At 51.8% G+C, this 27721-nt stretch overlaps 9 protein-coding genes across 9 annotated transcripts; 5 read left to right on the top strand and 4 right to left on the bottom strand.

The window, feature by feature from the left end:
* Nucleotides 1-669: 669 nt before the first annotated feature.
* On the bottom strand, nucleotides 670-2089 carry B0H65DRAFT_245776 (uncharacterized protein). The gene is made up of 2 exons (XM_062822394.1): nucleotides 1790-2089; nucleotides 670-1679 (listed from the first exon to the last, which is right to left on the bottom strand). Exons 1-2 carry the CDS (start codon nucleotides 1994-1996, stop codon nucleotides 750-752), a joined length of 1137 nt encoding a protein of 378 aa, XP_062681115.1. The 5' UTR covers nucleotides 1997-2089; the 3' UTR covers nucleotides 670-749.
* Nucleotides 2090-2700: 611 nt separating this feature from the next.
* Nucleotides 2701-4594, bottom strand: B0H65DRAFT_577375 (uncharacterized protein; the record flags this gene model as incomplete). The annotated part of the gene is made up of 3 exons (XM_062830693.1): nucleotides 2701-3668; nucleotides 4005-4127; nucleotides 4522-4594. 3 exons carry the CDS (start codon nucleotides 4592-4594, stop codon nucleotides 3190-3192), a joined length of 675 nt encoding a protein of 224 aa, XP_062681114.1. The 3' UTR covers nucleotides 2701-3189.
* A 2566-nt stretch (nucleotides 4595-7160) lies between these two features.
* On the top strand, nucleotides 7161-8483 carry B0H65DRAFT_245683 (uncharacterized protein). The gene is made up of 2 exons (XM_062822393.1): nucleotides 7161-7712; nucleotides 7849-8483. The coding sequence occupies exons 1-2, from the start codon at nucleotides 7557-7559 to the stop codon at nucleotides 8293-8295; spliced, it is 603 nt and encodes a 200-aa protein (XP_062681113.1). The 5' UTR covers nucleotides 7161-7556; the 3' UTR covers nucleotides 8296-8483.
* B0H65DRAFT_245679 (uncharacterized protein) lies at nucleotides 8333-9347 on the bottom strand. Its single transcript, XM_062822392.1, has 2 exons — nucleotides 8752-9347; nucleotides 8333-8512 (listed from the first exon to the last, which is right to left on the bottom strand). Exons 1-2 carry the CDS (start codon nucleotides 9128-9130, stop codon nucleotides 8370-8372), a joined length of 522 nt encoding a protein of 173 aa, XP_062681112.1. The 5' UTR covers nucleotides 9131-9347; the 3' UTR covers nucleotides 8333-8369.
* Nucleotides 9348-10772: 1425 nt separating this feature from the next.
* Nucleotides 10773-11198, top strand: B0H65DRAFT_444043 (uncharacterized protein; the record flags this gene model as incomplete). The annotated part of the gene is made up of 1 exon (XM_062825663.1): nucleotides 10773-11198. One exon carries the CDS (start codon nucleotides 10773-10775, stop codon nucleotides 11196-11198), a length of 426 nt encoding a protein of 141 aa, XP_062681111.1.
* A 242-nt stretch (nucleotides 11199-11440) lies between these two features.
* Nucleotides 11441-11856, top strand: B0H65DRAFT_245656 (uncharacterized protein). Its single transcript, XM_062822391.1, has one exon. It carries the CDS (start codon nucleotides 11530-11532, stop codon nucleotides 11758-11760), a length of 231 nt encoding a protein of 76 aa, XP_062681110.1. The 5' UTR covers nucleotides 11441-11529; the 3' UTR covers nucleotides 11761-11856.
* A 1162-nt stretch (nucleotides 11857-13018) lies between these two features.
* B0H65DRAFT_444042 (uncharacterized protein) lies at nucleotides 13019-16279 on the top strand (the record flags this gene model as incomplete). The annotated part of the gene is made up of 7 exons (XM_062825662.1): nucleotides 13019-13195; nucleotides 13295-13980; nucleotides 14080-14081; nucleotides 14231-14298; nucleotides 15322-15471; nucleotides 15511-15561; nucleotides 16070-16279. 7 exons carry the CDS (start codon nucleotides 13019-13021, stop codon nucleotides 16277-16279), a joined length of 1344 nt encoding a protein of 447 aa, XP_062681109.1.
* Nucleotides 16280-17568: 1289 nt separating this feature from the next.
* Nucleotides 17569-18997, top strand: B0H65DRAFT_245577 (uncharacterized protein). Its single transcript, XM_062822390.1, has 2 exons — nucleotides 17569-18123; nucleotides 18199-18997. Exons 1-2 carry the CDS (start codon nucleotides 17926-17928, stop codon nucleotides 18766-18768), a joined length of 768 nt encoding a protein of 255 aa, XP_062681108.1. The 5' UTR covers nucleotides 17569-17925; the 3' UTR covers nucleotides 18769-18997.
* A 5139-nt stretch (nucleotides 18998-24136) lies between these two features.
* On the bottom strand, nucleotides 24137-26185 carry B0H65DRAFT_245538 (uncharacterized protein). The gene is made up of 4 exons (XM_062822389.1): nucleotides 25672-26185; nucleotides 25271-25591; nucleotides 24817-25202; nucleotides 24137-24727 (listed from the first exon to the last, which is right to left on the bottom strand). The coding sequence occupies exons 1-4, from the start codon at nucleotides 25939-25941 to the stop codon at nucleotides 24433-24435; spliced, it is 1272 nt and encodes a 423-aa protein (XP_062681107.1). The 5' UTR covers nucleotides 25942-26185; the 3' UTR covers nucleotides 24137-24432.
* Nucleotides 26186-27721: the final 1536 nt, after the last annotated feature.

Genomic DNA, 27721 nt, shown 5'->3' with positions numbered 1-27721 from the left:
GTTACGGCAAAGAACGTTACACCCGAAATGTAAAATGCGTTCTGGCGGCCAGTATGTAAAATACTAAATTACTGTATCGCCGAGCGCCCCTGCTGGACTCAGTGCTGAGGTCACTGGCGGAATGGCGGATGTACCTGACGGGACGGGAGTGCGGCAGCTTTGCTCAGGGACAGGGTTCCTTTTCTGAACTATGCTGGTCCTGGCTGCAGCAGGGGTGCCATTGACCAATGATAATGTTTCAATTGGTCCCCCACTTTCCTAATCCGTCAAGAATCACGGCTTAACATGCAATCGCGCTGAAACCCGCCAAATGTAGCGTTACTTCGTTAGTGGCCTGAATGTCATTGACCGACAGGAGCCAGACAATGTTTCCTTCCAGCTACGAAGGAATGGAAGGTAAAACAGCAGGAGACGGAATGCAGGTGAATAAAAGGAATTGATCAATTCTACCGATACCATTGATATCCTAAGCGCCCTAGGGGCAGAACTGCTAACTGAAATTATTAGACATTATTTCCACCCGCCGAAAGACAAAACCGCAGCCCTCCAAAGAAGTAACAACAAAAACAAAGAGAAGGAGGGAGAGTGAGCAGAGCAGATATACGAACACGTCTCCCAGTCCAATCAACAAACCATACTAGAAACTTAAAAGTCTCGGTACCTGAACTGCAGTGATGCGTACCGCAACACTTGTACTTGGGTCCAGCCTTTCCTTGAACGTAAGGTACCTCCACGGTGGGCGACCCCTTTCACACACTCTCTTGGACCTGATCTCTTACACTCCTATCCCTTCCGGCCCTTCTGGCATTTCTCGCATCCGTCGTATTCCCTCCCCATCCCCCTCTTGCCGTTGTCCTCGTGCGCGCCGTATCTCCTCCTGCTGTTCCTCCTCTTGTTTTCCCTGTTGTAACTACCTTCTTCTTATGCTTGCTAGTATCTTCATGACGAGCAAAGTCCCTCCTAACGTCGGTGGAGAAACGGCAAGGGTGACAGGTGTAGCGGTGGGAGGGGTGATGGTCGTAGGAGGTCCTGTAGACCCTTCTTCGGTTCCTCTCTCTGCTTCTGCTTCTTCTTACGGTTGTGTTCATTTCTTGTTCTGGGAGGTCTGGGGCTGGGGTATCGTAACTGGGATCGTAGTCAGGGTCGTAGCCATGGCCGTAGTTGTGATCGTAGTCGGCTACCGTCGTGGGGGTAGCGGTGGCAATGGTGGGCTCCGCGGGTGTTAAAGGAGAGAGAGCTGGACTCAGCAGAGGTATGCTGTTGGGCATCGTGCTCGTCGGTATCGTCAGAGTCGGGTCGAGGTCCAGGCTGAGGCCGAAATTGTGGGATTGCGCATGGATATCGGCATAGTCATGCATCGGGGTCCCTTCGAGGACCATGGAATCCATGCCATGGACGCCAGGAAAGTTCCTGTTGAAGGAGCTTGGTGGCAACACTACGGAGCGGTGGAAATTGTGGTTATTATCATAGTTCATGACATCAAAGCTCCGCTCTGGGTTTGCGCTGTACATCATCCCAGTGTTCTGGGTGCTTTCCACGCCTTCCATGTAGTTGACTCCCGGAAAAGACCTTGTAGGGAACCACCCATAATCGGATCCTCCCGGTATAGATTGTTCTGGGGTTGGAAAGATATACGGGTATACCCCCGTGGGGGGCATGTCGAGTGGTGGACCGGCGTACTGGTGATATTATGATGTTAGCCGTAGTGAATGCGAAGCCTTCCCGGACTAGAGTGGACAGGAACCGAAGGGGCCGGGCGAAGTCAACAGTTGGTGCTTGTGGGACGTACATGATTGGTAGAATACAGCGTTTGGCCGGTGTGTCCAGAGTCTGGTTGCGTGTACGGGACTAGTTCCAGGTCCATCCCGCTGCCATCGTAATCAACAGTTTCTTGAACACCGGAGATGTCCGGATGAGTGTTGGACATGGACCCGGAGATGTCACCGTCGTTGATGGGAGAATAGTGCGTCGATGACCAGTTGGCCTCCATTGGCATGGTGTCCTAGATGGTTGCTTGTCGTTAGACTTGAGTGCCGCGATTTCTGGAGACAGATGCTTCTAGTACTTCTCGAGCGAAGCGTCCTCGACTGTCGACTGAACGTAGGTATGGTATCGAGAGTCTAGGACAGCACCTGGTGTTGAGATTCGGGAAGTGGTAGAAGATCCGGACTCGTGGGTGTCTTATGGAGTTGAATCGAAGTCATGGCCCAGACCTTCTGGTGAAAAAGCCGCACATAACTCACAAGGCTTCATCTTGGGTATCGATAGAGTTGGTCGTCTATGTCGAAGCTCGAAAGCCTCGGGCCACGAATCGCAACTGGCATCAGATACCACAGACATGGAGCAGACGTGGAAACAGTGATGTGATTTGCTGGCGACAGGGCTAACTCCGGCAACATCGTCTGGAGCCTTTCTTCATTGCGCGCTGCCTTTGAGGTAGACAGGTTGTTGAAGCGCTATTGCCGACATTGAACCGGAGTATGGAAAAGTCGGGGTTGTAGAGTCATTGCAATGATCTGAATGCAAGGCTGGAAGACGATAGAAAGGCGTAAAGAGATGATTTGGCAGATGGTTGTGAGGAAGAGAATGGAAATGCGAGGCGCAATTGCTCGCGCATCCCGGTTGTGTTTGTGTTGTAGAAGGAAAGTTGCCCAGAGTTCGAGGTCAACCCTGCAAATAAACAAGAAGCGAGTGTAAATGCCTGTTAGCAGGTACCTTCTGAAAGCCCTGGTTGAACGGGAGAAAACAAGTTGCGGGCTAACAGACATGAGGAGGTTTAGCGGCTCTCGGCAGTCGCGGGGTAGACTGACTGCATGAACCAAGTCGAAGCTTCCACTTGTTTATTGTTTTTCTGTGGACCCTTGACTTTACACGTGTGCTTCATTTGATGCCTGTGAGCGCCGTGCCGAACAGACCAGTGGACGGCATCGCATCGTGAATAATACCGGAGGCCGTCCGACTGCGGCATCGATGTTGTCGAAGAAGCGAACGGTGGAGAATGCAAAACTTACAGGTCATTCAGCCTCATCTAAGGCGATCTCAGCCGCTAGACCGTTTGGATTTTGTCGATGGGGTTCGGAATGCCAAAGACGATGTGTGTCTGCATGCTCCGTCCTATGATCTGTCGAAAAGAGCCGCCAAACCGATTCCACCACGTCTTTAGTCTGAATGGCGCAGTGTTTCACATTTTCAGATGACGCCATACGTGAGATCGGATGAAGAAAACCTATCACATCGCATGGAGCTCGGTCCATGGTCGGACGAACGACGGCCATTCAACGTCCAAGTGTCTCGCTTGCTTTGGGTCGGCATGTCTTGGCGATCTGTGCATTCAAACGTAAAGCTGTTGATGATGACTTCATAAACCGCAGTACAAAGGGTTCCGAGCATTGAATTACTTGCATGTAGATGAACAGAATCGACAATTGTTGGAGTTGCAAGTTGAACGTACAGCTTGACGGTACGTTGGGTAGCTACGTGAGGGTTGATCCTCAGTACAAGGATGCCCAACCAGTCAACCCCAGTGCTGACACTATCACTGTGGTACGTCAATACCTGTGTATAAGCACTCGCAAAACCCACAGAGTAGGCACCACATTTGATGCCGAGATCTAGACCGCCCACAAGGCCCTTGACAATAGTAGGCCGACATATGTTGAAGGTAGTTTCTAGTCGAGGATTGGCGATGTGATTTGCCGGGGAAGAGATGTGCCTGGTCTGCCGGTACTGTGTACTGTGCATACGGTACGTACCGGTCTGAAAACTACCGCAACCCACATATGACCAGGGTAAGATTCAGCCCGGCTGAGGCTGAGCCATGGTATAAAACACACCGTCCGTCACACCAAGTCCCGAGTACCGAATGCGCCTCTTCCCCTAAACACGTCAAGAGTGCAAAAGATCCTCGCTGGATTTTTTGTTATAACCACTGGCATTTTCCAATTCTTTTTGGTTAGCGCACCTATCGGCCAGTGCGGGCGGCTACGGAGTGCCTCAGGCTCTACCTATAGCGGCCTCCACATTCAACGACGAACGTTGACGTCTTGACGATACCTTACCGGCCAGCACAAGGATCGACTTATTCAACACCGACACATAGACAAGTAGAATAATCGAGGCAGTTCTCGCTACCCAGGCACGTCGGCAAGTCCGTTTAGGCTACGCGAGTGATTTCGTCGTAAGTACACCATTGAAGTTCACTACAGACCACAAGCTTTCAACAAAGATGCTCTGAGAGCCTCACTGCACCTGCTGAAAGGCTAGCATCTTGCCAACTAATCTTCAGCGCGGTGTCCTGTCCAGCTGAACGTCAACGCAACAATGCCAGCTTACAGCGCTGATTTGTCAATGTCAACGGAAAATGGCTTTTGGCGCCCTGGGTCGTCTTTATTCAGCTTTCTGGAGCCATAACGTGGACTGCCAGATACATGTAGTCAATCCATCCTTTGTTGACTTTCCTCGTTCTCGATTCTGCCCGATTTCCAGGTCCGTCAAGATGGATTGATGGTCCGTTGCCCAGACCTGGAGTTGCAGAGTCGACCAACACGTCGCAAACCGACTCATACAAGAGAATAGCGAGAACAAAGCAAGGCATCTTTCCACTTCATTCCGAAAGAGCGATGATTCAACACCACAAGACTCCAAGGCTCTCCGAAATCTTACGTATCTTCACAACTTCTTTCCCGACCACCATCAATCCCCCTCCGACCCACCCCAGCCTCTCCTGGGCATCTAACTTCTAGCTATCACTTCAAGCACTTTGACACCTGCTAACCTCCCTGACTTGAAAGTCTGACAGTCCGCTTACTGTTCCTCCTCTTTACATACTGGCTGTCATTACCGAAGCTCAAAAAGAGCCTCCTGAACTCGAAGATGAACACAATCCCATGGCCACTGATCGGTAATCGAGCGCAACTACACATGTCAGTTCCAAAACATACTTCCCGATACCATCCATCGTCCATCCCCCCTCGCCCAACAGCCCATCTGCGCGTCACCATACTTGAGCAGCGCAGTCGACCCAGTTCCTCATACAAACAACAGGACTACGCGTACCTTTTGCCCCTGGAAGTTCACCTGGAAGAAACCACGGTGAGCCAACTACGCCGTTCCGCCAACCGACCCGACCTGCCGACCGATCGCACCTAACGTCGGCCGCCATTTATGCAATCCCGACCCAAATATGGAGGCACGGGATTTCACAACTTCCTTAACTGCTGAAACCCCGTTTTCCTGGGAGTTCCGACCACATATTCACGTTTATTTACTTGGCATATTCGGAGATGGCGTTGTTGGGCAAGACTGTACACTACCGCATTTTCTCACTCATAACGGAGATGCTTTGTGGATCATACCTCTACTGGTATTTATGAACCAATCCAGTTGGCAAGATGCTGCATATGTAGCTAAGAGCAAGCTCAAAACACCTTCATAATGTGTGGCCCGAGAAGCAGGTAGCGCTTGTACCGACCCCCAACTGCAGGGCAGAGGTTCGAGGCTCATGCACGCACCCAGGGCACCCCAACCCTGGTCTTCCTTGTTCTCGGTCATTCCAGGGCTCGCTCCAGTCGACCACACTCGACCCCCAACACCCGACGCTAGTGCCCTGTGCTCCCTGCGACTCCACTGTCGAGGTCGCGCCCACGGTGCGCACCCTGTCTTCCAGGTTGGCAGGGGGGGTACCTGAAGGGAGGTACCACTGCAACGTCGAGGTACAGAGGTACGGGGGTACGTACACCTCCTTCCACTTCCTCTGCCCGCACTCCCGTCCTCTTACATCATTATCTGGACGGACACCACGGGGCATAACATCACCCCACCAGACTCAACCGCACTCAACTACCTCAGCGTACATGTTGTTCTATCAAAGTGTCGTATTCATAGATGTCGAGGAGAAATGCATTCGTATTCGATGTTGTTGGTGTTGGTCGAAGAGACGGTGGCTCGGCCAGATGACAAGACTTGACTTGCAAGGGAACAAGGGATGCCGGGTGCCGGACTAAGCGGCGGTGCAACTAGTCTGAAAAACGAGTCGGGAATAATGTGGCGGAAGTGGATTCGAGACGTTGTTGCTTGTTCTGCCCTTCCCCAAAAAAGCATCGTTATGAGCGAGAAAATGCGGTACACTACCAATCCTGCCAAGCTTCGAGACACTCGGACATCCTCTTCTAATTGGTCGAGTCCGGTATGATGGCTCCTTTCTCACCAATGGGAGCTCTCCATTTGCTGGGACGCCAGCCCCACCTGCCCGATTTCCATTCAGCGATCGAAGCCCATCTTGCCAATTCGCTGTAATCCGCACAGCACAGGGCATATTTGATAGTGCGCTATCTGGCCACGTTATTGGGCTCAAGAACATTGGGCTGGTACTTATCAATCCTCAAGCCAGCTCTTTTGCTGGGCGGGGGGTTTTGATGTAACCCGCAAGCCGCCCGGTTATTTTTTTTTCTTTTTTTTTGGTCTTTGTTGAGTGAGCTGGCAGAAGGTGTGTCCGCCGTCGGTAACCGGTAAGGCTTGGGTGTTATCCCGAGACTTTTGCAGATAGGATAGACAAGCACCTTGGACCTCGAAGTGAACTAAGCCAGCGACGCCTGCCGACTGAGTGGGATCCGATAGGCCGTGGGGGGATGGGGGGATGGGGGATTGGGTGTACTGGAGGATTGGGTGTACTGGAGGATTGGCCCTTCCATCTTTCAATCGTTTTGTCCGGGTACATCCAACCCCAGAGACAACAGCCGCTATAGCGCACTTGGCCCCTGTAACTTACAGCGCTCTACCCCAGAGACACTTCGCCGTTGTCAACAAGCAACCAGGGGGTGTACGGGGATCCTTGTACTGATGGATCCTTGCACATCGGGAAAGTGCAAGTCTTGCAACCAAGCCACAGCATAGGCATAACAAGCGAGCGACCCTGGTGCAGCAAGTTGAGGCATAAATGTGAAGTAAACGAAGACGATCCAGATGAGAGATGGGTTTCTCATTAATAGAAATTGGCCCCGAGAAAAAAGGTACCCAGGTACCTGTCGGTTTTGGTGCGCCAAGCGGCAGAACCCCGCTTTCATGACCAACCAGAATCCAGGGAATAGACACCAAGAAGTGCGCTGCTGCAAGGACCAAAACACGGCGCACTCGAACCGAGAGCGTCGATAGGCCGGGCCGGGCATCACCAATCATTGACATCGAAACTTACAAGCCGCATAGGCACCACTGGACCAGAGGCGGAGCATATTCTGGTTGCCAGAGACGACGGCATTGAAGAGTTGCTTGATTCGAGCCGGAGTTACCCGTGGCCAAAAAGCGTCCGGTGGGATGAAGTTGCTGCACTGCAAGTCTGGGGATATAGATCCCCTTTTTCATCTGCTCTTCACGAACAATTCGTAGTTCCTCCACAAGGCCTCAAAACATCTGATGGTTTGGCCTCCTCGAGCCTTGACTATTGCTCAGGTTTTAAAGGGAACTAAAGCCCATCATGGTCCCTCCACTGTTGTTCTCACTCTTCAGCTCAAGCCGCTCTTCATATCCAGACATCCGTTCGCCAGAAAGCAAACACCGACATAATGGACTTCTTTGCAAATCTTCACGGGTTGTGCCCAGTTCATTTCCCTGTCAATGCCAATGCCATGACCTTCCTCGACAATGAGGTTGATCAAGCCCAATGGGGCGGTCTCGACCTGGAACAAGCCCCCGACCAGCTCGTCTGTCTTTGCTCAGAGGTACCTACTTTCTCTTTGCCTATTCATGGACCTTCTCTGTATCTGATTCATGTTACAACCCAGCCCAAGTTGACTTGAAATATACTGGCGACTCATGATGTGGATGCCCATGCTAATCCTCATGCTTGTGTCCCAGTACGCCAGCCATGATGATGTCGACCTCGATAATGCTGGCGAATCGGCCATCGCTGAGCCGACGGCTCAACAATCGCTCCCCCAATCTACGCCAACTCATGGGGTCACTTTCAACAGCCTCAACTCTCAAGAGAGTAACGAGGCCTCGGGTTCAGCCTCCGCCGATCCGGCCTCATCTTCCATTCCCAGCCCCAGGCTCTTCACCTGCGACCACTGTGGTTCCATCTCCGCAAAGACGCAGCGAGACTTCAACCGCCACTTGGCTACCGCAAGGCATCGCAAGAACGCCAGCAGAAACGGTCGAGAAGAGATTCAGTTAAACTCGTCACCGAACCGTGGCACAGGATTTCGCTGCCCAGTTGCATCCTGCGACAATACATTCCCGCGCAAGGATAACCTGTGGAGGCACATTGACAAAATGCATGGGATCTCAGAGCGAGGAGAATGAGGAGACATTGTAAGGGGTCAAGGAGGTTGAAGTTAGTAGACTGTGTTTTTTTGTTTGCTGTTAGCGATCTACTTCTAAGGTGGTATAGGGATTTCAGCGGTAACTATGAGGTAGAGAATAAAGATGGGCAATTTTACAAAAACAAAGGAGCAACTCGATGGAACTGCTTTACCTGACAGAGGCGTTCTTCTACGGATCATGCTGGTTGACTGTTGAGCTGTATCCTTTCAGCGTATGGGTCTTGTGCTAACAAGCAATCTGGGTGCTTCAATGCCAAGGTGGCATCTCTGTGACCACGCGGAAGAGCCACGGGAGGGACATGGAGAAGTATCGTGCCTTCGTATAAAGCAATAAACACCTTTGGTCGTCCTCGATCTTATACCCGCTTCAACAATCGGAGCTGACTCCAATTGACGAGTGTCCGAGGTGAGTTTTGAGAACAGGGTCTTTGCTCACCTTGACTCGACTGCCAAGCCTTTGTGGAACCTGCTGCACTAACAATTTCACCTGCCAGCGATCGGACTCGAAACACGAAACTGCCCAAGGTCGAGGCAGGGAACTGAGGTTTGTGCCGCGCTTTCGCATGAACCGATCGCGGATACCAATTTGACCTTCTTTTCGCTCGTCTGGCTGGAGATGACAGGAGACCTGGAAGCAGATCGTCATTGAGGCCCAAGCTCACTAAGGTGCCGGGCTGTGCAGAATTGTCGTTAATCTCCGGAGACGCGATCGCTCGGTCAGTTGTCCGGTCCGGACCGCCTCCACTTCTCGATACAGCGCAAAACCGATGGTTGGACGTGCGAATAACCTCAAGACGGTTGTGCCGGCACGGCATTGTGAATTCGTGAGAGGTCGATCAAGGCTCGGCGCGGGAAGTTTGTGACTCTGTGAAAGAAGCTTCGGTCTCCAGTGACGCAGGTACCAACACGTGGGGTACCGGGATGGAATGTCGATGAAAATCAGGGGGCGGGGAAGAAGTCTGGAGGAGGTTTGGTGCTGAGGAGCACAAGGGAAAGGGTCCGTGCTCGCTTGTGTTTGGTGATCGTGATTCCCATGCTCGTCATTGTTTCACCAGGGGCAGTCATTTCCCCATGTCTCGCCAGTAGACGAACGGACTTTTGACAAGCAACGGTCTTGCATGGTTCAATCGCGAAACATTCTGGAAGACAAGAGTTAAATGGGAAAGGAGTTTGAGTCGGCGGGAAATTCCACGGCTTCCGTTGGTGCTCCCTTGTCGACGTGGTTATAATTGCTTGATGGCCATGATCACTCAGTGCCAGTCCAGGTGAGACAAGAGCCGGCGACTCGTATCAACCGGACAACTGAACTGGTTCGAGGCCGCCGCGCACATCCCACTCTGCTGGCACTGTTGATCGTCTACATCATTAGCTCCTCGCTTGTCGCCTTGACTTCTGTACTCGGTTGGGCGTAGCCTCGGGTTTTGGGCGATGCAGAGTTTTTGGCCGATATCCGAGCACGCACACCACATCGGATCATGGCAGCGACAATGACTTTGTATTCATTCATCAGGCTCTCGAGATCGTAGAATTCATGCGGCGATAAGGTGGCCCAGGTCCATCCCAAGAATCGAGCATAAAACCAAACGGCATCTCAAACTCGGGAAATCCACACTGGACCCGTGTTTTGTGTTTTGCAAAAAGATTGGATGGCGCTGTTGTGTCAGCAACTGAGCACAATTGATCCATGCTCCCTTTTGATTAATCGATGGGGCTGGATGTCGTACCCCTGCTTCTTATGCCTGCGCTAGACACCATTGACCAATAACAACTCCAGAGCAGAGCGGAAAAGCGGAGCTGGTTTATCAGTTTCGGCGTCGCGGGCATCCAGAGCTGCAGAGGCTCCATTCCGAAGGGCAGGTGCGAGTGGAGGGCTTCTGCTGTGGGCGTCGCTGTGGGTGAGCTAGTGAATTGTGGGCAAGCCACGGCAGGGTGCAGTGGCACCATGAGGTCCCGGTGCCGTCGTAACGAACCTTTTCTTCTTTCCCTTCTTCAACTCTTCTTCCCCTCTCCCCATCTCCTCTCGAATCCTTCGCTTCCCCCCAACCTCCACCAACCACCGCCCGGCTCTCTTTAATCGACTGCAACGTCAGCCAGGAGGCCCGATAAGTCGACCCTACACTCGTTCTCTACAACTACCAGGGCCATCCCACACACTCTCTTCCATCCAAATCCCCTCACCACCAGTCTGTCATTCAAACAAGCCTGAGCTTCCGGTCATTCCTCGCCCAGCAACAAACCCACCCTTTCATCTCCGAACTCGAGATCCGACAACGCAGAATCTTCATCCACGACATTACCAATCTTTTACCATCACATCCGACTCCGAAAAAACACTTCACTCTTTTGCACGCGACGACAACGCCGACGCTTCCGCTTGGCGCAATCGGTTGACACTCTCGTCCACGACACGACGACCACCCCTCTCCCACATTACAACACGATCAGAAATCTATCACAATGGGTCTCAGCCTCTTCGACCGCATCCAAGCCAAGATTGAGCTTTTCCGTCTTGAGCAGCGCTACACCCGCCGCCGTCATCGTCGCTCCACCTTTGTCTCCAACGCTACCTACGTCGATGGCGAGTATGTCTACAACACCCCCAACATCACCGGCTCCTCGGTGAACTCGAGCAAGACCAACACCACCCGAGAAATGCCCTTCTCCCCCGACGTCGGCGTCAGCTCTCCTACGGAAGAAACACCCGCCAGGAAGGTCTCCAACAGGTGGTCTACCGTGCCCGGATTCGGCAGCAGCTCGACCCCCTCGAAGCAGCCTAGCATGGAGAGCGTATCGCACCAGCAGCAAAACTTCGAGAGCCGGTACCAGCAGAACTCGTGGGGAAGGAGCTCGAAGCGCGTCAACTTCAACGAGGCCGATCGGTAGAAGCGCTCCGCTCGTTGGGTTGTTGCTGTGTAGGCCGATCACCACTGTTCGTACTTGACAAGGAGCGACATGATCAGGCACGCACGCATGACTTATCTGGGTAGGACATGGCCATTTCGGAAACGGATATGTCGCCTGTCTTCCCATCCACATATTCTTGACGCCCACATGACACTCGATCACGGCACGAACTGTTGGAACCGATCGCGCTTTGGCAATCCATTACATGTTCCACTTGGGCCCTGGATGCGCGACACGCCGATTATCGACTTGATGACGACGAACTATTACCCCGTTTTTTTTTTCTTTTGATTACCGCGCCAGTTCAGTTATGGTTAGAACTGCGCACTCACGACTGATCCACAAGGCATACTATCCATCGATGGCCTTCCACTCCTTGATGGACACGAACCTGCTTTTGTTTTTACTTCTTTTTCTTGGTTCGGCGCAGAGGCATTGTATGCTTTCGGTATCATACATGCCCTGTGTCTTTGACGGAGGAGCAAAGAAGGTCACCCGTAGATGCGCCTGCATCTTCAGCGGCAGTACCTCTGACCTCTAATTACTTTTGGGGTGGGAACTGGGCCCTGCATGCATGCATGTCACCATGCACTGGAGCGTGCTTGAACAGGCCAGTGAGGAAGAGGTGGTAAGGAACAGCCACAAGGTCGGCGTCCACCTCCATGGGGGAAAAGAAGGGGAAGATGAGGAGGCGGAGGAAGGACGGGCCAGACGCCGCTGGATAACGTCGCCCCATGTTACTAACGCCAACTGGAAGAATACGTTAGGCTATGTATTACCTTCTTGTAATTAGATCGGGAAAAGAAGAGGAGGATATGGCAATGACAACATCATATATGCACGAAAGAACAATGCGACACAACGTGCTTGTCGTTTACCTGCGTGTAGACGTAGGCTGCGTGCTTCCGCTACGACATGCTGTTTTTGTGCATAGGATGGGAATTACTTACATCCTGTCTCACTCTTCTGGCAACCCGCTTCGTCTCGTCCACTTCTCAAAACCGGCATCAGGACGAAAAGCAAGGATATACACACATGCCTACAGCGCGCCTTGAACCGCGTACAAACAAAACTGCCTGAGAACGGTGCAGCCGCGCCGTATGTTGGAGATGTCGAGAGCCTCTTTCCCGCCGTGCAACAATGGAAGTCGGAATATTCGGTGTTTGATCCTGTACAACGGTGGGAACCTAACCAACTCAGGCTCAGCCCCGCTCCACCTCACTTCATTGCCCCTGGCACCCTTCTCCAGGTGTCTTGTTGGCGGAAAAGGTGTGTAACGAAGGATAACTCGATAACAGCACCCGGCTGTTTTCGAATGCGGGTGAGACGCCAACCGCCGCAACATTCAGTTTTTGGTTGGTTGGCCTATATCCTGTGCATCACCCTAAATCCCCTATGATAGGCCAACCTAATATTTTGTACATGGAGTCGCGGGGATAACAGTGACCCCGTTTCCCAAAGCGATCACTCAACCACAGACCAGGATCACAAACAACTTGCATATTTCTTCCCTCGAATGTTATCATACAAAGCCACCGACTATGCGCCAAAACAAAGTTTCCCCTGGGAGAAGATGGCCTCTCCTCTTTTTCCATCTTCAAGGGCAGAGGAACTCTCTGACTCAAAAGGGCGAGCTTTCCCACTGCAAAGTCAATTACTCAATCCCAATGTTGTCACTCAAAGGAGCAAGAAGCTGGCCAGAAATTCAAAACCGCCCCTGCATAGCACACGCTAGTGTACGCTCAACATAGAGACGGGCCCTCAACTCCATTCTTTATTCCAACATCTCTTAAGCTCCAATGGACAATGAATCGACACCGAATGCTTACTTGGCTGTTAACCACGATGGCACCTCCGAGTTAACGTTTACGTACCAGAGTGCCTGCGAGCTTTTCACGGACATCACTCGATATAGCAGCCATATGAGATCGGCTTCAGACTTGGATGGAGAATATACACCAGATTATGCTGCTCAGGTACTTGTTCTTACTCGCTTTACATCACCCTTCCCAAACCTTTTTTTTTTGACTCAACCATGTTGATGGCCCGCTAACGCTGTACTCATCTTCCTCCAGTACCTGAACGCTGACTTTGAGCCTTATTCCTCGTCCCCGAGTCTTCCTCAGTCCACAATTGACTCCACTTCCAACGACGCATGGTCTCAACGTCTTGCTCCCGTTGTCTACCATACCCAGAACTGCGGAGATTATGGAAACATATCCTGCGTTAACCCGATGGATGTTACCGGCACCTCTGCCTGGAACGCAGTTGACAATGACCAGCCCCAGTCATCACTGACAACCTCTTTCCACCCTGTCAACTATCCAGAAACTCAAGCTGCCCCTGTTCAATGCTCAGAGCCGATATGCAATGGCACATCTGTACCCTCGTCAACCCAAACGACATCCTACCCATGCTATAGCCCGGCCCCCGAGACCGCAGGACAGGCCCCCAACAGTGCCAGCACCACAAGTGTCGACGGTAACCGCTACACCTGCAACGACTGCCGCGTTTCTCCCAAAACCAAGCGCGATTATGAGCGCCACCTGAAGACAAACAAGCACAAGATGAAAGGCAACCTGAGCAATGGTAGCAACGGCAGTGGCATACCTGGCGCGGCAGTGGCATCCACAGGGTTCCATTGCTCAGTCGAGGGCTGCAAATACCATTCTTCGACTGGCCGGGCGATTACTCGTGAAGATAACCTGCGGAGACATGTCAAGATTGTGCACGGGATGGACTTGGGTCGGAAGAGTGAGGAGTAAATGGGAAGTTTGCGCATAATGCTGTTCTTGGAGTTTCGGCAAGGGTTTTAGTTTCTGGAGGTGTAATTGGGGTGTTGTACTATTGAATAATATAGAGGTTAGCGCACTAACCCAACTCTTGTTCATTTGTATTGTCTTGCGATAGCTACCGATCTAAGATGTCCGTGCAGAATACCTAAATCCACTCGCAGGGATTCGTCCATTGTATCTGCAGGCGTTCGGGACGTGCTCCTGTGCTTCCTCTAGCCTTCTTCCCGCATCCCGTCTCGCTCGGTACCGGTACGTACCAGACAGAGACCGTACGAAAACCACAGGTAAGGAAATATCGTCCGGGCACCGTTCCAAGAAAAAGTGATAGTTGCCACTGGACGCCGTCGGTATTGAAAAGAACAGGCGACGCTGAGTGAGTGTGTAAAAGGGTAGGGAGGTGATAATGAGGGAGGAAAGCCAGTTACAAATCCACGTCCAAGCAAAATCAAGGCAAGAGTTGCACCAAAGCCACCCGCTGTCAAAAGATACCTTCTCCGGGTACCGAACCCGATATCAAAGATCTTCGGACATAGGAAAAGCTCCCGATGGAGGTGATGAAAGAAAGAGTTCAAAGGGCATAGCAGATGTGATAATTTCACAACCCATGCAGGAAACCCTGTGGAGCCTTCAGTTTTCCAGCTTCTTCCATGATTCGCACAGAGAAAGATAAAGAGGAGCAAAAGGAGGTGCGGGACATGATATTGATGGTCTATCGAAGCCATCAATCCTACCACGACCGGAGGAATCCCACCGCAACAGATTGGGTTGAAAGTTCAGATTGGCTGAGATATTCTTGTTATCGTTTCATTGCCAATAAGAGAACGCATAACAAGACATTATTGCCAGAATGACTGCCCACCAACACACAGCGCTTACTGTGTGCGGTGAGAGAAGGGTCACGGTAGACTAAGCTGGTTCCGCCGCATCGCCGGCATGGCACGGGAGAGAAAAAGCAATGAAATTCAGGTTAAAGCGAGAGGGGGGGAGACGATGGACTGGCTGTTGACCATTTATGGGACATCCTTCATGACATATGAATATTCTGAGCAGTGAAAATGGCCATCAAAAGGTCCAGGCATGCCGTCAACCTGGAGAGAAAACTGTTAGCGAAATGGCCTCCATTTCCGTGCTGACCACATGAGAATCCGAGGTTAAGACAGGGTTGAAGACCCTACTTGTGTTACACACACCCCTGGCAGACCCAGGCATTCAAACATCCTTGCCGTCATGCCGATTCAAAACGGTTGCACCAGATTAGTGACAGGCTCGCAGGGCTCACTATCAGCTGCTTATCATTCAAGCAATAGGAAGGAAAGCCATGGTCCATCCACGGACCATTGATGCATACCTTGAAAGCCGGGCCCAATGGACGTCGCAAAGCTGTTGCCATGACGAAGCCTCTTGCTCGTCAATTGGCCCTTGGTCCGACTCTTTCGAATCTACTGCGAAGAAAGAGAGTAGGTAAGCTATGTCTAAGCCCGACCCTGGCTTTCTAGGTCTCACCAGGAGAAGACGTGGCCGTAACTGAGCGTGGCCGAAACGGTACCGTAAGTGGGATTGACCATGCAAATGTATATCCATCGATTAGTAAGAGGCGGGAATAAGGACCCTTCGCCAAAGAACAGCAGACAGGGAAGTAACAGTCAGCATTCAATCACCAACTCACACTGCTTCTTTGGTGGAAAGGAGGCATTCGCCAGCCACCATGTTTTGGAAATCAACAGGATAAAGAGTGGCTCAGAGGGGTGTCATCATTTGGACCCCTTTTGGCGTATTCGGAAACCTGGATGATGGTGGTCTCAATGCAAAAAGATCCAAAAGAGGCATGGCCAAATGTGCCGATGGGTGGTTTTGTTGATGGTTGTGGAAGTTCCCGTGTGACCCAATTCGACTTCCTGTCTGACGGCTGAAGCCCTCCTGTAAGTCGCGGTATATGAGCAATGCCGCAACGTAACGAAGCCTACGGGGTCCAATAATGTGATCTGGAGGAGGTCGGGATGATGGCTTGAAAGTAGGGGAAGTCGAGCTTTCATAAAACATGCCTACCTGGAGCAGAATGAAGTTCAATGTCGATCCGTACCGGATTTGGATAAGAGCTTGACATGCCCAATGAAGAGAAGACATCAGAACGCCTCTGTCTTCGAGAGAATATTTGAAGCACTTGGTTTTGAGAGGGTCCTGTGTGATTGTGACGGTGATGAAGCAGAGGCAACCACAAAAGTGTCCGCCGAAAGAGAAAGAGGTTGCCGTGTGGTGGGAGGTTGAACTCTTGCGAGTGTTCACCAACGGTCTGGACGTCTTGCGTATAACTGCACCTGCGATCCATCCGAGACGTCAGGGCGTCAGACTGTTCCGGAATGCGAAGCCTCGCAGCAGACTATTAGTTCTGATCCGTCCCGGTGGGACGAGTAGTCGTCTCATTGGCCACTAGCCTACCACTGGCAGTGCGAGACAGGGGAAGACAGTCATTCCGAGGGGATGGTTGTCACTTTCAGAGACCTCCTTCTGTTCCGCCAGCTCCACGCTCGTTCACCGTGCAGGATCTCGATTCAGTGACATGACAGCCAGGCCATGGAGACTTGGCAGAGTCACACAGGGGACCTGTCCGATGTCTCCCGCCCCGCATGCCGGTGACGGTTACACAGGTTGTTCTAGACAACAAGTGACACACCCCAGCACTAAGGGCATCCAACAAAAAGTGAAAAGTGACACACCCGAGGGCATCCGGAAAAAAAGTGATAAGTGACAGAATTCAATGAGGCTCACTATTTCAGCTTGTCGCAACAAGCTCAGGAACACGGCATCCGGTAACACTCAACAACACCATACATTCCAACCTTACCTAATTGCGTCTTGCACAATTGCTGGCTCTTAGTGACGACCGCTAACGCAAGTTCATACACTTATGAATCTTGAGAAATCTGGCTGGGATTCGGGTTCATTCAGGGTCGCATGGACATGGCCTCTTTCCTTGGTTTTTACAAAAAGGATGGACGAGAAACCGAGTCAAAGGAAGAGACAGTCAGCCGCCCCATGATATCTTCACTGCATGTCACATAGACAACTTTCTCCTGGCTCCATCTGCACGGTCAACGGGCTAAACACAAAGACAAGGCGAACCAACCAAAGTGTGGGTAATTGATTGATTGGAAGGTTGAAGAGGGAAGAGAGGGAATTCCCCGCTGGATTGGAGTAAATACATGAACGGGATTCTGGTAGAGGTTGGGTGACGTCTGCCATACGGGCCAAGGCGCACACGGCTGCGGTAATGTCACCTCGTTGCACTTGCCAACCTCGTTGGCTTCTGATCTCAAACCTGAAATCTTCAACGATACCTCTAGGTATTTGTCCTACCTCACCTTTTTTGCTTCAGGTGCCCTAGGCCATGTATAACCCTAATGTTTCGCCATTCCAAGTGTAATGTTCCGTTTTAACAGTTACACGTCTCGTCTCAAACGGCCCAGGACCGAGCCACGTGAGCCTCATTGAATTCTGTCACTTATCACTTTGCTGGCTGGTTTCTGTCACGCTGGTTTCTGTAGGTTATTCATCACTTTTTTCCGGACCGCGCCGTGTCTGACCAATAGCAAACCTTGCCCCGACACTCAATCGACCGTCAATTGGAGCCAGCCCAATCTATCTAGGCTTGTCATACTTGGACCCGGCAACCCAAACAGTCTCCTTCCATGCCCGGGGGCGGCAAGAGACATCCAAATCCATTTCCCCAACACCCACGCCAGCATGTTGCCCACGATGTGTTCAAACTCTATCAACCAGGCATGGCCTCTTTTTCTTCCCCATCAGATCGTGAGGCTCGCGGATTGAAAAAGGAGGGCTTGTCCGCTCCAATACCGAACAAATGTCGTTAAAAGCATCAACCAACAAGCCCACGACAAGGCTACTTGAGCACGATGGAGTTCAACCCGGTGTCGGCCCTCTGCTCTCCTATTAACAACGGTAGCCTCTTCGAGACCGTCTTTACCGCTCAACCCAACATTCAGGTTCCGTTTACGGACATCGCCTACGACAGCGACCACCTAAATGCATCTTCCCACCTCTTGGAGCAGACACAAGATTCTATCGATCCAGCACTTATGATGGTAAACCATGTACGTTCATTCCGAAGGGAATTCAAGAAGAGACGCATGGTGACAGTGACTAACGGCCTGACCCGATCATCTCAGTACTCGATCGACGTCGAACCTCTTTCCCTGTTTGCAGGCCTCCCTCCCTCAGTACACGAAGGTCTACCCGACGAATGGCCCAAGCCCGCCTCTTCCGACGCCGCTCATGCCGCGAGTGGCAAAGAGGACGAAAACCTGCCGTCCGATTCCCCGGCCTTTGGTCCAGAACCTCAGGCTACCTCTACCCAGTTCCTTGAGCCGCCATCAACGAACGTTTCGGCCGGGACTCCGGCTACCGCACCCCCTACTCCCTCGTCTCCAGCGAGAGATAAAGCACCACGCACTCGCAGTCTCAGCCCTCGTAATTCTCGCTACGCCTGCGAAGATTGCGGTATCTTCTCGAAGACGAAACGCGACCACAAGCGTCACCTAAACACGAACAAACACAAGACCAATGTCCAAATTGCTGGTAGTAACATGTCCAGTCCTCCGGTCACGGCTACCGGGGTTCACTGCCCAGTCACGGGCTGCAAGTACCACCGCTCGACCTCCGGAGGAAGGAAGCTCTCGCGCGAGGATAACCTGTGGAGACATATTAGGAAGGCGCATGGCATGGAGATTTGCGGCTAGCCGTGAGCCTTGAAGGATGGGATATTGCACAGATGCCGATGGACCTGTAGAGAGATAGAAGCCGGGATGTTAATAGGGCGTGATTTTTTTCTTGCTTCGAGACCCAAGTTGGAAAACGCAGCTGTTTAATACCTGTACCATCCACATTTCCGCTGCTCTATCTCGCTATTGTCTTTGAAATTTTGAAGCAAGTGTAGAGGTAGGGGATCGAGTCGGGCCATGAAAGACCTGTCAAAGTGATTGGGATGGGAAAGATGCTGCACGCAGGGTCCTGATTGTACAATGTGCCAGTCCGACAGCCCCTGGTATCTGCAGGATGCTGTAGGTGATTGGATCCGGCATCTTGATGTATGACTTTCCTTTTCTAAGGCAGAGCGGCTAAAAGTTCCTAGGCGACTCTAGGCGCACTGTGGCCCGCTCCATCAGTTTGTTCGTTACGCTTGGCGAACCATTTTCGGTATGTAATGAAACCGTAACGGGCACACGTGGATCAGGGCGGATCTGGGCGGATGGCGCCGTCGAAGATCGCCCTTGGCGGCCCGGGATCTCCACAGCACACAACGCTCGGACGACATTTTGATTTCTCGTCTCTGTCAGCTCGGTACCGTACCCGCTCTTCCTGCCGGACAAGAGGAGAGACGGCGTAACGGACGGACAGAACTTAGCAAGAAAGCCGCAGTGGGAGTGTCCCACAACGGAGGACGGATTAAGGCATCCTGAACAGTTGGAGCGGCTTTCCAGAACGGATCACATGAAGAGCCAACGAGCCAACGCAAGGCGGCCACAACGCACAACTAAAGTGTGCGTCAATCACCCTTCATCGACTTGAAAGTATCCGGTACCTGGGCTCTTTGCCCAGACCAGCAAAGGCGAACGCGAATAAGCTTTGCGACTCAGTACACTGTACACGCGCACACGGGCGGCTGGGTTCGCCAAGTAACTCGCGGGGTTTTGGTTGCCTAGGTCGGCGACCTGGCCCGCGGGTTTCACTTATTCGTGTCACCATATAAGCTTCCATACAAGATGTAGGACTCTCAAAGTCCGTGCCATCTTTCCGAATCCTGAAAGCGGAAAACACAATGCCGTGCACTGACGATGGACAATGTAACAATTACATGACGGAGATTGCATTGCAGCTGTAAGCAGCGGCTACCGCGCCTGAACCAACGACGCTAACAACAATGATGCGATGTGATGCTGGACTGGGTTGGGACATAGTGAAGGGAGCCAATCAAATCGGGCCCAACAGCTCCTTCGTGTTGAGGTAAAGGCCCGCTCTCGAGATGGAAGTAAAATTGCCCAAGGCTGAGCAGAAACTTCAAAATTGACGATGAGCTCATGTGCTATGGTGATTTCATTAAGGATGGAAGGGAAAACTGACCTCCAGAGACCGGGATTGAGAGAATACCAAGGACAGGGTAGAACTGATTTTGAGTCCTCGCAGGATAAGAGGTCGGCGGCGCAGGACCCTGACACCGTTGGTGAGTTGTGAGGCAGCCAACCCAGTGGTTCTGCCCCTTGTGGGCGGACGATCCGCAACGCCCTCTTGTCCGACGCTCTCAAGACGGGAGGCGTGGGGAGGTAGGATCGTTACCGATCTTACTGTGTAGACCTTCACACACGCTCTAGGCAGAAACGTGCAATTTGTATCCCGATTATCCTTGCACTCTCACGCGCAACTCCCAGATCTACCAATGCCAAGAGTGGCAGTGTTGGTGGGATACCTTATCCAGTACTAGCATAAGCCTATCGGCAAGACGGAAGCCAGATTTGTTCGCAGAAATGCCAGGTGAAGAATGTCGCACAACATATACAATGCTCACCTATGGCCAGATCCTAGTCAGAGGTCATTGAGGGTAAACAGCCGTTGTCATCCAGCTGCCGAACCCGCTGATGTGGTGTGGTGTCGGAAGTAAATATCAGAATGTGTAACAGGGAGGAAAGATGCAAGATCTTCCAATCATCGGGGCCAGAACAAGACCGTAGGTCGTCAAAATCGCCGGCAAACCTCCAGACATTACGTACCTCCTATACGCTCAAACACGTGGCACCGAGGCCACATGTCAGGGAAAGAAACAAGAAACTCCCACGACGGTCTGACGAGGCGTACACGAATGTTTGTTCGTCGGACCAAACCCATCCTCTGAAATCTCCTCGGCATCATCGAAAGAGCGGGATTTTGCGGCCAATGTTCGTGTGTTGCCGTACTGCAGTGCGGACCGTGCACTTACCTACCTTGTTCTCCATGTAGTATCCTTCGTTGAAGAGTTGCGTGCCTTTTCGCTTCGAACGCCCGTCGAGCTCCAGAACTGCCAACTCACTCGTTCTAGTAAAAGTACCTAGGTATCGGCTACTTTGACTTGGGCGACGGAGAGAGGTAATTGCGCGGACGGCGAGGGCCTCGCTCATCGATTTCCTGCTAGTTATAAATCGCGGCTTGTCGTCTTCTTCCTGGCGAACTTTCGGTCGTCCTCCGTCACGAGCTCGCGGGCTCCCGGCCCACGTGTTCCCAAACCGCCTCTTCCGTTCAAACTTTGGTCGATTTCCCGTCGGTTCCAGTCTTGCTCAACCTTGTCGTGAACCTCTTTTTGAACAACTGCAGCACCGCGATGGACCCCTTGGACCTCTTACAGCCCAAAACACTGCCTGCGATATCTGTTCCTAATCCATGGGGCGCGAATCGAATGCCACATCGGAGGCCGGTCGTTGCGTTCGGGTCTTGGGAGGGGTATCCGTGTCTGTATTTGGCGCGCAAGTTTCGTCGGGATACCTGGGTCATAGGCATTGGGGCCTTTTCAAGACGGGCATGATGTCGAGATAGCAGCGGTGCGCTATGACGTCCGGCGCGTAGTATCCCGTTGTTCCCCCCATGTCCTGTTTACCAAACTCATTTCGCGCTTCCACCTAAGCTTTAGAATAGTTCCAGCTCTTTTCTCATTGTTCGTCTGTCATCCTAGTTGCGATCGCATGGGTGTGCGGACTGCGGACTGCGGACTGGCGAGGAGCCCCGGTTGTCGAGAAATCTTATGGTGTCATGATTGCCGTCCGTGAACTTTTCGCGTCGAGGTTCGGTCGATACAGTATGGAGAAATCGCAACCGGAAGAAGGAAGAACGAGTTAATGCTGACGATTAAGGGAGAATCAAAGGCAGTCAATCAATGAAGGTTGAAAGATGGTCGTTTGCCGCCATTCTTTTGCGAGGGAAGTGGGCAAGAAATAAGGAACGGTGCGCGGATTCCAGGTGCGGGTTTCAGGCCACACAACGGCCTTATGTAACGTGTGATCCGGGCGGTTGCGTGGGCTTACATAAAGTGATACAGGTAAGATAGTGTGATAGCTGAAATCATAACAAGATCTAGCAGAAAGCCGAGAAATCTGGGCGGCTTGAAGATAAGAAGAAATAGGCACAGATCCGCAGGCTACCACTGGTGTAACTGCTGTGAAACGTGTGGGCTTTGGCCTCTTTTCCCCCTCAGCTGCTTGCCCGAACTATTGACAGCACAACCCGTTGGCATATCCCTCACCATCATCGTCTAGGTCATCACCCGGATCGTCTTTAACCATTGCCCAAATACCTTCATGGCGCTAGGAATTGTCGTTACGACTGAGCTTGTTGCCTTCGGATCGAGTCCGGTCGCTGCCAGACAGTTCACAGCGGTAATTGTTAGTGCAATGGCCCTGTGGGGAAGCTTGACCAAATCCCATCACGAGGTGAACAATCCGGGCAAGTCACCTCGGACACTCGAATATTTGGATCCCTTCTAACAATCTGCTTATATATATCTGGTGCCAGGCTCATTGGAGATCGCCAGAAGAAAATCCTACAACAACAGTAACACTTTTGTCCCAATACTTTTCGCCATTTTGGGACTGGAACTCCAGCAGCTCCCAAGTTTCGGCAATCGTCAAGCCTCCCTTATTCCTGCTTGATATTGTGTACATTCTTGTTGTGTCTCTTCAAATTGTCTTTTCGAGTGAAGCTCTTCTCTTTTGCATATTTGCAAGTGTCGTCCATTGGCTCAACTAGGATTGGAGAAGAACAGGCTCATTGCAAGGGGGCTGTGCAAAGAAAATCTCAGGAACTAAAAGGCTTGTTGAGCGTGTTCGGGTCAAGGGTGAGCGGTCTTTGGGATTTGATACACCACACAGGTTCCGAACTACCTCCTCATATGGCCGTTTTCTCTCAGGTACGCTTGTTCCTTTCTTCCCCTTTGACTGTCGAGCGCTTTCTTCCCAGAAACCAGTGGGAGACAACCTTTCAGGGCAGCTGCCAATCACACTTTGCTCTCTCCGGGCCCTTGGGAATGAAAGAGGGTGTAGCACATAAGCACCCAGGCAAGCCACAATTCTCGGACTGATGCCTGAAAAGCAGCCAATGCTGAGGCGCTCTTGTTCACAAGGCTCCTCCTCACCAATGGCTTTTTCCAATTCTCATGATTTTTGGACCTATCATGATGGGACACCTCACCCCGCGACCCTTCCAAATACTTGGAAGCAGCCACCAATGGCATTTTCGAGATGTTCCCGATTTTTGGACCATTCAGGTTGTAACAACTCATCCCCATCCCACACGAACACCCAGAGAGCCTCATGCACAAGGAACAAAAGAAATCTGGCAAATGTCTCGTCACAATCGAGGTATTACGCACTGCCTCAGCCAAATCGGAGAATTAAGCCCCCGCGTTGATTGGTCATTAGGACCTTTATGTTCTTTCCTTTCCTTCTCGCCCCCCTTTCCCCTGGTACCTGAAATCCTGAAGGGCCGAAGTCGACATATAATTTTCCCAGTGAGGTCTGGCACAAACGGGCGCTGCGATTGGTATTTCCCAGTTGACACATGTACCTATACGTGTAGGCCATCAACATGCTCATGCATGTCAGATTTTCGCCCTTGTTCATCTCCTGCTCGATAAATCGTCCGGGCACACGCCGCTACACATAGGGGCCGCCAAGCCCAACATGTAGAATGTTGTCCGGTGTGGTGGTTGTGGTGGACGGTGGTGGTTGGCGGGCGGGTGGGAAGACTTCGACTTCGAAGTCCGAATGAGCCGAAGGTATCGCGAAACTTTTCGCGACGGGAAAAAGGCAACTACTAAGGATCGAACTAGCAGTCACAAGAAAGAAAGCAAACACAAGAACCATTGGGCCCATTGGGCCACTGGCCCAATCGAATGAGAGAGACGTCCGCTGTTTCCGTTAATATAGTCAATTCGAAGCCCGGGAAGGAACCGCCGTCCCTCGAATGAACTCCAAGAAGTCGGAAGGAGTTAGGAAGGAAGCACCATTACCCATCTAGGTCTGGCCGACACGCCCAGATTGAGCATCTAGCTCAAACGACGCCATCTAGCCTAGAAGCCCGCCCGGTTTTCCCGTTATGGTAGCTGGCTGGGGCAGGTGAGAACGAAAGACAGGAAGATCTTGCCTGTATGTAAAGATATTTGTATGTAAAAGAAGAAAGCAAAGAAATAAACCATCAAACCAAATGCCACTGTAGTCGCTATCATCCATTGCCCCTGACTCCCTTTTACTCCCACTCTGTTCCGTTGACATTCAGTTCCTCAACTCCGGGTCTTTGTGACCATGCTAAATCCCTTCTCTTTCTAGAGTCTTTCTTCTACTCCTCTACCTTTGCCCGTCAGTGCCTCTTCGTGTTTGTCTTGAATGCTACCATAGACCTGGACGCTCCAAAAGTCTCTTTAGGTTCGACGTTGTTATCAGACGATGCTTTCCCGCGTCAAGATGCCTCTTCAAGCGGTCCTTGCGGCGGAACTTCAATGTGCAGCCGCTGTAGGGGCAAGATATCTGTGGGCTTAAGGTCCACCCTGTACCGATCAAGTCGTTAGGTGTTTCATCATGTCTGTCATCAATGTGTCGCTGCATGTCCCTTTTGGCCGTCGACGTGTGGCCGCAGGTATTGATGGGGCATGGGATGCGATCTGAAGAACTGGGGCTGGGACTTCTATGGCGGAGGTGAGGGATGTCAGTTTGCGGTTCGCATGTTCGAGCGTGGGTTCCGGTGGTAACTGTAAGTGGTTGAGAGGCGCTTACCCGGAGTCGGCATTGTCTTGGGGAGATGGAGCATCGGCTGATGGCCCTGAAGTCTCTGAGGCCGCGGTACCTCTACCGTTGGAAGACTGGCCGATAGAGAAGTCGGCCTCGAGAGAATTGGTCATCTGACTCGGACCGGAGACGTTGGTCGTGGGCATTCCATTCAGTTGGACGTCGACCATATTCATTTGGCTCTCATGGTAGCTGGAGTCTTGTGTAAAGTTGTTCCCAACCGCCAGAAGAGTATCCAATGGCATGAAACTATTGGTGGAATCAGAGAGGGGGTAAGGATTGTTGTATGAAAGATCATTGGAAGCAGAGTGGTTTGCCTGAGGGGGGTTTCCATGTGGAAAAGAAGATGGATTGGCTGCCAAATTGGCGGAGATCTGACGACTCGTGGTTAGGTTATGATTCGTACCTCTAGACGTTGTTGCTCCCCGTTATAGAAACTCACTGGAGCAAAGTTCTCTGCAGAGAATCCCAAGCGATGTGCATCACCATAACCCGTACCAGCTATGGCGGGTGCCCACTGTCCATATGCCGCAGGCGCAGGGGTTGCTGAGAGGGCAGGGAAGTTGTTTGCAATCTGTGATTCGATAACCTTGATATACTCGCCGAGTTGTGAGACCCTTTGAGCATGCCAGGCTCGGAGGGCGCGGGCTTCCTGGAGAGAGTGGTGGCTACCCTTGTCCTCGAACGGGAGGTCAAGCGCCGCGCTTCCACTTGGCAAGAGGGCCGGGTCGATGACCGAAGAGCCGATTGGACAGCTGGAGCCCTACATATATGGTAGCACTCGAGATTAGTGGACGGGAACACCTGGAGCTGGGTCTTTAACTTTTATGCACGGCATCTCACCGAGTCATGTGGGTTCGCGTTTGACTGGCTGCTCTGGCTCTGCGCCGGGTTGCTGCTCGTGAATGGAAAGATCGGATTCCCAGATGAAGACGCCGAGGTCGCAACTGTATGGCTTTGGGCATTCAACGAAGGCACCGATGTTGGAATAGACGCATCGCCGGTGGGGGAAAGATTCATGTAGTCAGAGTCGTGTCCTATCACGTTGTTTTCCGTTTCGCTGGAGGCGAACCCATTCGGGATCATGTACGGGAAATCGACGTGATATGACATTGCCCGAAGTTTCTTGAATTTGGAGCAAGAGGTGACAATTACAAGATGTGGTATATACTACAGACGACATGTTTGGCAGCAATTCAGTGTCTTTTATATATGGATTGAGTTCTGGCTGAGGTGCTCTCTTCACAAGTGTCCAGTGTCCGTCAAACTCTTGGAGCCTTAGATCCTGGAATGTTCAAATGCCCGCGTCAAACTCAACGGTGGAGGGGGACCAAGTGTGGCTCTTATATCATCTAACTCGGGGACTGATCTGATAGACCCTGCCGTCGGTGGTCACGCCCCCGGCTGCAGGCAGTCACAACATGAAGCTGAGGTGTCTTCCCGTCATTGGTTTCAGTTCCGCTCCTCAGAAAGCCCACCTACGCACCTAGAGGTACGGTAGCCAATGGACTTGCTACAGGGCATCCAGGCCTCCAGGGCCTCTCTGACCAGGGGTATTCTCGCACTAACGTCGTCGGGAAACACCATAGGTCCAGCCTCCTCACACTTACAGGCACCGCCATGATACCGAAGCGGGAAACCTTGAGTTGCAACAAGCCTTGTTTGGGAGACAGGGCAATGCGTGGAAAGAAAACAAGAATTGTTTTCCAAACATGGATTGTCTCCCAAGCCCCTGGAAGTCAAAAGTATAGGGTATAACCTTCTATACTTTAGTGGTACCTTAAAGGCCACTAAGTTGAAGGTTTGCATTTGATCCAGCCGTGAAGGTTGTGGCATTGTCGGAATAGCTTCAAAAAGTTGGTCACGAACAGGAATCGAATGGAGCATGTCACGAGTACGAAGAAATGAAGAACTACTTCAAGAACCGCTTGGCCACTGAGCCAATTGGTTGTTTTTGAAGAAAAAGGCTGGTTCTTTCCGTTAATAAAGGGGATATTGGAAGTTGGGGGAAGGTAGGACTTTGAGACTTTGAGAAATTTCAAATTTCGGACCCGACCCAGCTCCACTGTATTACAGCGCTTATCCCCTGAAAGAAACATGGCTTGTCTAGAAAACAAGCCATGTTACAAAACGCATTTTCCCACTACGGTAGCCTCACGCAAGATCCCGTCCGATAAAATGGCATGGACCAGTTCCATTGACCACACGGGGCTAAAATGTCTGCCATGAGGCCCTAGAAGCGAAATTGGAAGCGCATTTGCCGAGTAAAGATCTTTGATCCAGATCACACGCATGTGAGCGTGTCGCGACCCCATTCGAGCGGGCTGGCCCGCCGAACCGTCAAGGTTGTCCCGCCTCAAGCCCCTTTGGCCTCTTGGGCCCCCTTCGGGCCCCTCCAGCCCCTCATGGCCTCAATCGTGAGGACGGGAAGCAAGATCATTGGATGTCATGTTGCCGAGCCAACGCCCAATCGGCTTTCCAATTGGATGAGATGATGATGGTCGACTGGTTGTCAATCAGATGAGGTCGGGTGCTTGGAGTTTGGACGTTTTCCAACCACCGCATCGGATGCAGATCCGGGCAGGTAAATATGTCTCTTGGTGAGAGAAACAGGCGGCTTAGATGGCGCACTAACGTTACAACACTGGTTTGTGTGAGCTGTTTCGCCAGTGCCGGTAGGGAGTTAGCTTTGCACAGGAAGCAGGCTCGATAGACTGGAACCCGACGTCGCAGAGAATCTCCCGCTTCCTTTGGCTCCTTGACGACCTCAATAAGGTAGCCTGCGTCACGCTGTACGAAGGTGGGAAACCCTGCAACATTGGGCGATAAGGGGATCTTTGGAAAACTTGATGCTCAACGAATTGATTTCAACAATGAAAAGCATTGCAGACGA

The sequence above is a fragment of the Neurospora tetraspora genome (assembly GCF_033439725.1).
Source record: "Neurospora tetraspora strain CBS 560.94 chromosome Unknown B0H65scaffold_5, whole genome shotgun sequence".
NCBI lineage: Eukaryota > Fungi > Ascomycota > Sordariomycetes > Sordariales > Sordariaceae > Neurospora > Neurospora tetraspora.
The sequence above is the reverse complement of the archived record's forward strand: the minus strand, read 5'-3'. Positions and strand labels throughout refer to the sequence as shown.

Bases quoted from the DNA above. Each gene is read 5' to 3' on its own strand.
- B0H65DRAFT_245776 (XM_062822394.1), bottom strand. From the start codon at position 1,996: ATGCCAATGGAGGCCAACTGGTCATCGACGCACTATTCTCCCATCAAC. The intron at 1,680-1,789 runs GTACGTCCCACA...TAATATCACCAG, and splicing joins CGCTGTATTCTACCAATCAT to TACGCCGGTCCACCACTCGA.
- B0H65DRAFT_245679 (XM_062822392.1), bottom strand. From the start codon at position 9,130: ATGCCGTGCCGGCACAACCGTCTTGAGGTTATTCGCACGTCCAACCAT. The intron at 8,513-8,751 runs GTGAGCAAAGAC...GAAAGGATACAG, and splicing joins GGCTTGGCAGTCGAGTCAAG to CTCAACAGTCAACCAGCATG.
- B0H65DRAFT_245656 (XM_062822391.1), top strand. From the start codon at position 11,530: ATGGTTAGAACTGCGCACTCACGACTGATCCACAAGGCATACTATCCA.
- B0H65DRAFT_245683 (XM_062822393.1), top strand. From the start codon at position 7,557: ATGGACTTCTTTGCAAATCTTCACGGGTTGTGCCCAGTTCATTTCCCT. The intron at 7,713-7,848 runs GTACCTACTTTC...CTTGTGTCCCAG, and splicing joins TCGTCTGTCTTTGCTCAGAG to TACGCCAGCCATGATGATGT.
- B0H65DRAFT_245577 (XM_062822390.1), top strand. From the start codon at position 17,926: ATGGAGTTCAACCCGGTGTCGGCCCTCTGCTCTCCTATTAACAACGGT. The intron at 18,124-18,198 runs GTACGTTCATTC...CGATCATCTCAG, and splicing joins CACTTATGATGGTAAACCAT to TACTCGATCGACGTCGAACC.
- B0H65DRAFT_245538 (XM_062822389.1), bottom strand. From the start codon at position 25,941: ATGTCATATCACGTCGATTTCCCGTACATGATCCCGAATGGGTTCGCC. The intron at 25,203-25,270 runs GTGAGTTTCTAT...ACGAGTCGTCAG, and splicing joins CTGCAGAGAACTTTGCTCCA to ATCTCCGCCAATTTGGCAGC. The intron at 24,728-24,816 runs GTAAGCGCCTCT...CCTCCGCCATAG, and splicing joins CAAGACAATGCCGACTCCGG to AAGTCCCAGCCCCAGTTCTT.